The 9,657-nt window shown below is 49.2% G+C and overlaps 2 protein-coding genes across 3 annotated transcripts; one reads left to right on the top strand and one right to left on the bottom strand.

Moving 5' to 3' along the window:
* Positions 1-235: 235 nt before the first annotated feature.
* Positions 236-3,340, bottom strand: LOC6559276 (inner centromere protein). Its single transcript, XM_001986694.3, has 6 exons — positions 3,108-3,340; positions 2,841-3,006; positions 1,629-2,775; positions 1,476-1,566; positions 619-1,285; positions 236-550 (listed from the first exon to the last, which is right to left on the bottom strand). The coding sequence occupies exons 1-6, from the start codon at positions 3,174-3,176 to the stop codon at positions 357-359; spliced, it is 2,334 nt and encodes a 777-aa protein (XP_001986730.1). The 5' UTR covers positions 3,177-3,340; the 3' UTR covers positions 236-356.
* A 334-nt stretch (positions 3,341-3,674) lies between these two features.
* LOC6559275 (peregrin) lies at positions 3,675-9,603 on the top strand. 2 transcript variants are annotated; one of them, XM_032734425.1, is made up of 5 exons: positions 3,675-5,109; positions 5,178-6,436; positions 6,497-6,795; positions 7,407-9,015; positions 9,488-9,603. In XM_032734425.1, the coding sequence occupies exons 1-5, from the start codon at positions 3,993-3,995 to the stop codon at positions 9,575-9,577; spliced, it is 4,374 nt and encodes a 1,457-aa protein (XP_032590316.1). In that variant the 5' UTR covers positions 3,675-3,992; the 3' UTR covers positions 9,578-9,603. The 2 variants fall into 2 exon arrangements, with proteins under 2 accessions (XP_032590316.1, XP_001986729.1); XM_001986693.2 differs by lacking the exon at positions 9,488-9,603 and having other exon boundaries at positions 7,407-9,423.
* The last annotated feature ends 54 nt before the right edge of the window (positions 9,604-9,657 follow it).

Genomic DNA, 9,657 nt, shown 5'->3' with positions numbered 1-9,657 from the left:
GATTGTTTGGCACCTGTTAATGGGGGAGCCGGGCAAAGCTGGCCATAATTGAGTACGCCAGCAGCTTTAATAGTTCTAAGCGCTTGGGTATTAATGTCAAACTTTAAGCTGGAATTGCTATTGATTGCGGTACTCGCATCGAATGCATTTTGCGGTCACTGGGTGCTGGGTATTCAATGTTTTATGTTTATCTTCATGTGATTATTTATTTATTATATTGGGCTACAAAAACTTGTGCAGCGAAACAAAACTGAAAAAATGTGGAAACACGATGACCGGGAAATGACAGCAAAAAACAATGGGTAAATGTGGGTTTATAGTATGATTGCGATAATGAATGCTAACTTAATTAAATTCTAGTATTTAGGCAGCTCCGAGTAGCGCGGCGGCGTTGACCACAAAACGCTGGAGTTGCGCTTCAAGTAACTGGGATCAATATTGGGGAAGATCTGCTTCAGATCTGGCGTGGTTGGCGCCACCGAGAAGAAGCTGTCAATAACGTCCGTTGGGCAAAAGCTTTGCATAATAATCGCCGCGCCGCGCACATGAGCTGTAAGAGAACATAGGATTAGCTCAAGATTTATTTTATTAGAGATAAATATTTTCTAGATTTCTTACAGCGACTCCAGGAGGGTGGCGGTGGCCGTTTGTAGGAAACCTTGCCCTCATCATCAGTAGAATCATCCTCGTGCAACATTTCGAATGTGTATTTGGATTTCGGTGGTGGCGGCATCATTTGCTTTGCCTTCATTTGCTGGAGCAGCTCGCGCTCCTGCTCCTTTGCCTTGGTCTTCTTGAGGCGTTCGGCTTCCTCCTGCTGGCACAGCTTGCGCTGCAGCTCTTCCATTTCGAGTCGCTTGCGCTCCTCCAATTTCTCCTTCTCCAACTGTTTTTTGATGCGCTTCTCCTCGCGCTCCTTATTCAGCTTGGCAATGCGTTCGGCTCGCTCCCGCTCCTTGGCCTCGCGCAGCTGTGCCGCCTGCAGATGCTTCTGTTCGCGCTGCTTCTTCCGCTCCTCGGCCAGCTGATGCAGCCCCTTGCGGAAGTCTTCGCCGCTGTGCTCTCGAGACAGAGTTTTGCTAGAAGTTGAGTTTGTTGACTTCAGATTTGTGCCAGTCGCCGTTTTCATAAGCGATGTGGCCTTGTTCGCGCTCATCGGCGGCTTCTTCGGCTGCGCCGAATTCACAGGTGCCGCATTCGAACTCTGAGTCGGTGTGTGGAAACGTCCCAGCGTCGGCACAGGCAGCTTGCCAATGACTGGCGTAGTGCTGGAACCAGAATTGCCCTTTAAAGAGAAATCAATAATAATAATAAAAGTAGAATTCCATAATGTAGATAGGAAACTTCGACTTGGTAACCAATTTCAAAGACTTTAAAAGCTGTTAAAAAATAAGACTTTTCAATTCAAGGATGATGTTCAGAATAACAAAAATATACTTTAATTTATTTCGGCAATATTGGACAAGTAAACATACCACAACTCGCTTGGGACGCGTAGAGCTATGTGCATTCGCCGCGTTCTCAAATGCCTCCACTCTCAACTTAACCGGGCTCTGCATCAGCGGACTGCAAGAGAGATACAATGAAATATCAGCAGAGATTAAGAATTGCAATAGCCAGCTACTTACTTGAACAGCTCATGGGTACGCACTGGCATCTTGTGGCCCTTCAGGGGTGTCGGCGGAGGCATAACCGGCGCCTTGGTCACACTGTGTAGCGACTCATCCTCGGTCATTATGCTGTTGCTCCGAGCCATTTCAGGAAAGCTGCCTTCGCGTGCCGTCTGCATTGATTGATCCTTTTCTTCGGATGCGCCTGCTTCCACCTGGAATGTGGCATTGCCCAATGTCATTGTGGCATTCGATGTTGGTACGTTAAACGTGACCTCGCTCATAGGAGCTCCATTGGTGGCATTGGGCATTATGGTGACGGTCTCATTGGCAATAATTGGAACGGCATTGGGCAAACCCTCGACGGCATCCTCGTAAACAGAGGATCGCGGTGCTGGCTGCGGCTCCTGTGAATTGCGTGTTCCACGCGTACGCGAAGATATGGGTGAACTCTTGTCCAGATCACTGAAACGTTCCACCTTGATGGGCTTGTGTGTCTCCTTTTTCTTGCGTCCCTTCTTGGCGGGCGCAGCAGTTGTATTACTTGCTGTTGTTGTCGACAGTTGGGTTGTATCATCGGCGGCGCTTCTTGTTGCTTCCAGTGTGACTGTTGTTGTTGCCGTCGAGTCGATGCTTACCTTCTCGCGCTTGATCATAATGCGCAGGTTGGTGGTGCTCTGTTTTTTCTCATCCGCCTCATTTGCATCTACAGGTTCCGGAGCAGGATCAGGAATAAGGGCAGCTGCAGCTGCAACTTCTGCGGTAGCAACTTTTGCTTCTGGCTGAGCAAGTGTTGTTTTCCCTTGGGTAATGCGTGCCGAGCTAATATTGTGTAACTGCGAAGCACGCTGCTCACTTTCCACCTTGACCTTGACCATCTCATTTTCGCTGGGACGCCGCAATTTGGCTTTGAGCGGCTGCTCCTTTAGGTTCTTCTCGGAACGCAATCTGGCGGCACGTTGCGGACGACCCGAACTGATGCTGGTATCATTTACAAAGGGAGCTCCAACTGCAGGCACTGCCGGCGGTGGCATCAGAATGCCCGTTGTGTTCACTTCGTTTTCCTCCTCCTCCTCGAGGGCGTCGGCCAGTAGCTTGGAGTTGCTTATGCGAGCGCTCTGGCGCTGCGAAGACTCGCTAGAGGCGACCGATGCATCAGAGGGAACTGCGCAAAATGGATCAGTATTTGAGTGAGTTATTTTAGTTTCTTTTGAATTTTTCACAGCTCACCATCGCCTTCGACTTCAACCAATGATGAGAGGCGCTTGGCACGTTTCTTGGTCTGCTGTGGAGTTATGGAGCTTGACGTCTGTTTGGGCGGCACAATTTCCGCAGATTTTGTTTCTTTTGTGGTAGAGACGCCATACAACGACTGGGCCAGCTCCTCAAAATGCCTCTGTATGAACACCGAAAATATGCGAGACAAAAAAAAAAAAATGGAAGCATTTTCATTTACAGTCCTCACACAGAGTCAATTTTATGAATATTTTTACATACAGTGGACATTGCATTCATTTCCTCCTGCAGTTCGGACACGCAACGTATTATGCCTAGTAAGTCATCCATTTTTATACAAATTGCAACTGTTCTAATTCGATTTACTAACAAATTTCCTGTATTGCTTTCCGTTTATTTCAAATGGCGGGAATGGTGAGGCGCGTCGCCAGCCAAACAAGCTATTTGAGAAACGAAAAAAATCGATATACAACAGTAGAATATCGATAGTTTACGGGCGGCAACTCTGCTCTAAAGCATTGAAGTTCTCTAACACTACCGGCAGCTGTTTTCCCGCGCAAATAATTTGTTATTTTTAACTAATTAGCTATTTTCTATTTTATTCAGTCTATAAATTATGCCAACAATGCAAAGTAAATCTTTTTAGTTAGTCGAACGAAGTAAATTAACCGGCTGCTTTGTTTGTGATAAATGTGCTCGTTGCAGCTGCTCTTGTCCGAAGTGTTGCACAACACAAAAAATAAGCACAAGCAATGAGTGTATTCTCGAGTATGCAGTTACCCAAGCCGCACCTGAGGATAAATTAATAATTGTTTAATTTCTTACAATAAGTTGTTTGCATAATACGCGTCATTTTGTGACTTGCGATGTTTATTAATCGAGTATATCGAATGGTTTGCAAAGTGTTGTTAGACAGCTAAGTGGCATGCTGGGCTCAACCGGTGCTGCAAAATACTCAAATACATTGTTAAAATTCGCCAGAAATTCGCAAGCCAGCGAAAATTTAGTAATAACAAGGTAAACAAGCGAACCGCGCGCTTTGCGTTAACAACAAATAAGATGTATATATGAGAAACAAAACGCCGCACGCAGACACTTGTCCACCACCATTAACCAATACAAATACCACGCCACACCGCATCAGCAATGGGACTCGACTTTGATGTCGTGGAGTACTGCAAAGGTGTGAAATCAAAACAGTCCCAACCGCCGTTCGCGTGCCCGGTGCGCGACTGCGATCGCAGCTATAAAACGCTGGTAGGCCTCCAGGGCCACCTGACCAACTACGATCATGACAATCCGCAGCCACTGACACCCATACTCAAGCCGAATCGAAAAAAGGCGCGCTCGTCCCGCGCCCTCCACTCCACGCCCAAAGACAATGGCAGCGGTGTTGGTGGCGCTGGTGGCGGCACCGGTGGTATTTCCGAGAGTGAAAATGGCTGCGGCACGGGCAGAAGTACCACAAATCCTGAATCGCTGGTCGCCTACAATGAGCAGGAGGGCACGGTCACCTTTAATATCGATGGAAAGAGTGTGCGTCTGGGCATCGATGATCCGCTGCCAGTTGTTGATGATGAGGAGTTTGCCGAGCTGGTCGAGCGTGGCTGCATATTAAATGCGGATGCGCCGCCGCTGGAGGAGAATGCTATATGGGCGCAGGTGCAGGTGCCCGTGGCGAATGTGCGGGAGATCAATGACTACCATGTGCCTGATGCGCCACCTCGTCCCTTGGCCTACTATCGCTTCATTGAGAAGTCGGCCGAGGAGCTGGATGGCGAAATCGAATATGATGTGGATGAGGAGGACTCCGCGTGGCTGGAGCATATGAATGAGTTGCGCAGCAAGCAGAACCTCAATCCGATAAGCATTGATACCATGGAGCTGCTCATGGATCGCCTCGAAAAGGAATCTCACTTTCAGGCTGCCGCAAATGGCACGCCCACCGGCGTCGAGGTGGATGATGATGCGGTCTGTTGCATTTGCCTGGATGGCGAGTGCCAGAACACAAACGTGATACTCTTCTGCGACATGTGCAACCTGGCGGTGCATCAGGACTGCTACGGTGTACCCTATATCCCAGAGGGCCAATGGCTGTGCCGTCGCTGCCTGCAATCGCCCAGCAAGGCCGTGAACTGTGTGCTCTGTCCAAATGCTGGCGGCGCCTTCAAGCAAACGGATCACGGCCAGTGGGCGCACGTCGTCTGTGCGCTGTGGATACCAGAGGTCCGATTTGCCAACACCGTGTTCCTCGAGCCAATTGGTAAGTGGCTTCAAGTTACCTATACTACTGTTCACAATTATAATTATTCTCTCGCTGCCCATGCACAGATTCTATTGAAACCATACCGGCTGCCCGTTGGCGCCTCACCTGCTATGTGTGCAAGGAGAAGGGTCTGGGCGCTTGCATTCAGTGCCATCGCAACAGCTGCTATGCCGCCTTCCATGTTACGTGTGCGCAACAGGCTGGCCTCTATATGACCATGGACACCATTAAGGATGGACACAACGATAGCTCGGTGCATGTACAGAAGTTTGCCTACTGCCACGCCCATACGCCTGCCGATGCCAAGCTGAAGACAAACGTGCCGGATTTCGAGGATACGCGCATGAAGATGCGTGAGGCTCGCAAGGCGCTCGCAAAGAAACGCTCATCGGCGCCGGTGGTGCTGATACCCACAATACCGCCGGATCGTGTCCACGAGATAGCGAGCATGGTGCACATGCAGAAGAAGAAGGAGTTCCTTGATAGGATCATTGCATACTGGACGCTGAAGCGTCACTATCGCAACGGTGTTCCGCTGCTGCGACGGCTGCAGAGTCAGGGCAATAATCATGGCGTCATTCAGCGCAATGGCATCGAGGGATCACCGGACACCAAGGAGCTGTATCGTCAGCTCAAGTACTGGCAGTGTCTGCGTCAGGATCTGGAGCGGGCGCGTCTGCTCTGCGAGCTGGTGCGCAAGCGTGAGAAGCTGAAGGTTGCATTTGTGAAGATCTCCGAGGAGGTTGTGATGCTGCAGCTAAATCCACTTGAGTCGGCACTGGGCAAGCTGTTGGATGCGTTGGAGACACGCGACACCATGGAGATCTTTCGGGAGCCCGTGGACACCAGCGAGGTGCCCGACTACATGGATATTGTTAAGCAGCCCATGGATTTGGGCACCATGCGCACGAGGCTCAAGGATTGCAAGTACTCCAGGTTGGAGCAACTGGAAGCAGACTTTGATTTGATGATACAGAACTGTCTGGCGTACAATAACAAGGATACAGTGTTCTATCGCGCTGGTATACGGATGCGTGACCAGGCGGCGCCGCTGTTTGTCCAGTTGCGCAAGGAACTGCAACGGGATGGACTGCTAGAGCGCGGTCAGCGCACCCATGTGGATCATGTGGAGGGTGAGGTGGAGCAGGAGCTGCGACAGCTGCTGGCAGCGCAGCCCGGCGAGGATATCGTACAAAAGCTGCTCATTCTGGCCGACAAGTCGCAGGTGCTCAAGAATCCCAGCTATCGCACCAAGAAGATCAAGCAAATCCGCCTGGAAATCAATCGTATGCGCAAATCCCTGCGAAAGTCGCGCTTTACAACGGTAGATTTTCTATTTCATATAATATCCTTTCAACAATTCATCAATTTTAATTCTTTTCAGCGAAACGCAACGCATCCGCAATCCCAAAGCGATGATGACAATGAGCACACGGGAGTTACACCCTCCAAGAAACGGTCGCGTAAGCGTCTCAATAGCAGCGCCATGGATCTGGACGAGTCACAGGAACTACCTGATCACCAGCACAACGACGATGATGAGGACGATGAGGATGAATCCGATGATGATTCGATGGTCGAGGATGGCGCCAGCAAAGATACCAGCCATATGGTCCAAACGCCGCCCTGCAGTCCTGTCAAGAGTCTTAACAATAGCAGCTCACCCGTGGGCATTAATCGAAGGTGGGTCTTTTTACTTGTCAGATAAATCTATATTCTTTAGATATTCACATTACATTTGTAGTATAGCATAATTAGTTAGCTACAAATGCACTTCGAAATTGAATGCTAGGGTGATTCCCGATTTATAATATACCGCCTTGGGTACTGTCCCACATTGTGTCAGTGATTCACACAATGGTATATTAGAAAGAAACGCCTCGATATTGTAATTTTTTGGGGTTTCTACGAAACACTCAGACTCTGGCCGTCAGAAACTGGAATGAGATAACTTAGATAAATTGATAAAAGAAAACAATAAACAGATTATATCATAAAAAGAATTAATTATGCGAATGAGTGTGATACTAAATCAGGTTTAATATTGATAACGATACAATATCAATGAAAGATGTCTGAATGTCTGACAAGGATATTAAAAATGATTTAAGGATTTCTTGAAGTGTAAATCAACCAACACAATGCATTTTATAGAAGGTTATTCCAAATTTTGGTAAAGCCACTAAGAACTATTTGGAAAACTGATTAAGTATATAAATTGTCTTATTTAATTAGTGAATAGATTATAGATAAATTCACAAAAACTAATGTTGCAATTCTTTAAATTTTTGCAGGACTGCCATTTTGTTGACGCGCAAGTCGCAGGCGGCGCTGAAGCGTCCATCGGAGCCACTGACGACGCCTGTCAAGGAGGAGCACCACAATTCCCAATCATCGAGTACACAGTCGACCAGCGCCAGCTCCAGCTCCACAACGACGGCAGCTACAGCCGCATCAAGCACGCTGAATGCATCGCTTGCGGCGACTGCCACGCCCACAGCGGCCAGCAGCTTTGCGTTGACGCACAACAGCACAAGCGCACAGGCTGGGGTGGAGCGGCCGGCAGCCGCTAGTCTAACCTCCATTGGTAACAAGCTGGGCTTAGGCATGGGCGCGAGCCTGGCGCTGTCCAAGTCGCCCAAGCGACCGGCGCGTTATCGCCGCCTGCCTTCGATGTCACCAAAGAAGTCACCCAATCCAGTGGCGGCGGCATCAGTGACGACAACAGCGACGACGACAACGGCGACAACTGGGGGTTTGGCAGCCTTGGCGCCGGCGGAACCGTTACCCTTTGAGCGTATCCCCGACAGCTTTCGCGTGTACAGGGCGAACACACAGCGAGATGCTAGCGACAGCGATGATGCACCCTCGCAGTCGAGCAGTCCGTGCAGCAGCTGCTCGGACTTCAGCATGTCCGGCAGCTGTTCGGACTTTGACAGCGACGAGGCTAGCGATGGGGATGCGCACAGCGAGGAGGGTGATTCGGATAGCGGAAAGGCGAATGCGATGCGTGACGATTCGCAGGAGGATTGCACCACGGATGCCATGGATATGCAGCATGCAAGCCTCAACAATGCGCAGGGCAATGGCAACATGGCCATCAGCAGTACTGACAGCAGCTCCGGCGACAGCGACGAAGACGATGATGATGATGATGACGATGACGATGAGGATGAGGAGGAGGACGAAAGGGAAGCGAGTGGCAAACAACGCGTGACACGCAGCACACCCACACCGCTGCAGGGTAGAGGCGGCGCAATGGCCGCTATCCGTGGCAGAGGCAAACGGCGCAGCAATCTTAGTGAGTCCACCAGCTCGACAGCAACGCCGCCGCCACTGCTGCTGCGCAAGGCGGGCAAACTGCGCTCGGCGACGCCGAATGCATCGCCGCTTGTAAATAGCATAAAGTCGCGTCGGAGCACCACCACGGCGACGAGTAACAACAGCTTAACAACCAACAACAATCGGAGCAAGCTGCACCACGAGCTCGAGGAGGCGGGAACACTGGCCAGCGAAGCGGTCCATAAGCGGCACAGCAATAGCCTGCAGAGGGCATCGCTCGAGCCGCTGCAGCTGGTGTGGGCCAAGTGTCGCGGCTATCCCTGGTACCCGGCGCTCATCTTGGATCCCAAGACGCCAAAGGGTTTCGTGTATAATGGTGTGCCGCTGCCGGCGCCGCCAACGGATGTGCTGGCGCTGCGCAAGAACTGTATGGATGCTGTCGTCTTTCTGGTGCTCTTCTTTGATGTGAAGCGCACGTGGCAGTGGCTGCCCGCCAATAAGCTGGATTTACTGGGCATTGACAAGCAGCTGGATCAGCAGAAGCTCGTCGAGTCTCGCAAACCGGCGGAGCGAAAGGCCGTGAAGAAGGCGTATCAGGATGCGTTGCACTACCAGAGCCAGGTATCCGATCTAGAGGGTCAGGGCCCTGATCCCATCATGTGAAAGCTGTTTGCCCAATTGCATTTAAATCAATGTTAAATGCATTCCCTGCCCCCTAGTCTCGCCTTGTAGTTGTCCATCTATGTTTCGGTTTGATCCACTTTGGACTAGTTCATGTTTAACTTATTCAGATGCGCTCTCGAAATAGTCGTTAGTTAGGCACTGGGAGCTGTATTGTGTTACTGAGAAGGCCCTCCATTAGTATATTTCGTTTACTAGCCTAAACTTTTCTCGCGCTTTCCCTCTGAACTTTTCCATTTCCAATTTTACACTGCAAGTGTTGCTAAGGATTGTTTTATGATTTTTTTTTTTTGTTTGTATAAAACGAAAGATAGTCAGATGACCATTTTTAATTAATTTACTGTGTATTAGTTAAATTTTTGTAAAATATATTTCGAAATTTCATTTAATTCAAATCTATCCTTCGCAATAGCAAAAACCACAACAACAACAACAACCACAACAAAATGGAATTTATAACCTCAAGACGTTTCACGGAAAATCAAATCAATGTTTAAGTTAAATAGTTTTAAGCATAAAACAAAAATCGCCTAGTTAAGCATACAAATACAAATTTAAAAAAAAAAACAAAAAGGTGTAAAA

Source organism: Drosophila grimshawi, unplaced genomic scaffold, assembly GCF_018153295.1.
Source record: "Drosophila grimshawi isolate 15287-2541.00 unplaced genomic scaffold, ASM1815329v1 contig_1367, whole genome shotgun sequence".
NCBI lineage: Eukaryota > Metazoa > Arthropoda > Insecta > Diptera > Drosophilidae > Drosophila > Drosophila grimshawi.
Note: the sequence above shows the minus strand (reverse complement) of the source record. Positions and strands in the feature narration are given on the sequence as shown.

Excerpts from the sequence above, each read along its gene's own strand:
- LOC6559276 (XM_001986694.3), bottom strand. The coding sequence starts at position 3,176 with ATGGATGACTTACTAGGCATAATACGTTGCGTGTCCGAACTGCAGGAG. Across the intron at positions 2,776-2,840 it reads GGTTGAAGTCGAAGGCGATG|TTCCCTCTGATGCATCGGTC; the intron begins GTGAGCTGTGAA and ends CATTTTGCGCAG. Across the intron at positions 1,286-1,475 it reads CGCGTCCCAAGCGAGTTGTG|GGCAATTCTGGTTCCAGCAC; the intron begins GTATGTTTACTT and ends TTCTCTTTAAAG.
- LOC6559275 (XM_032734425.1), top strand. The coding sequence starts at position 3,993 with ATGGGACTCGACTTTGATGTCGTGGAGTACTGCAAAGGTGTGAAATCA. Across the intron at positions 6,437-6,496 it reads GAAAGTCGCGCTTTACAACG|CGAAACGCAACGCATCCGCA; the intron begins GTAGATTTTCTA and ends AATTCTTTTCAG. Across the intron at positions 9,016-9,487 it reads CGTTGCACTACCAGAGCCAG|CAAAAACCACAACAACAACA; the intron begins GTATCCGATCTA and ends CCTTCGCAATAG.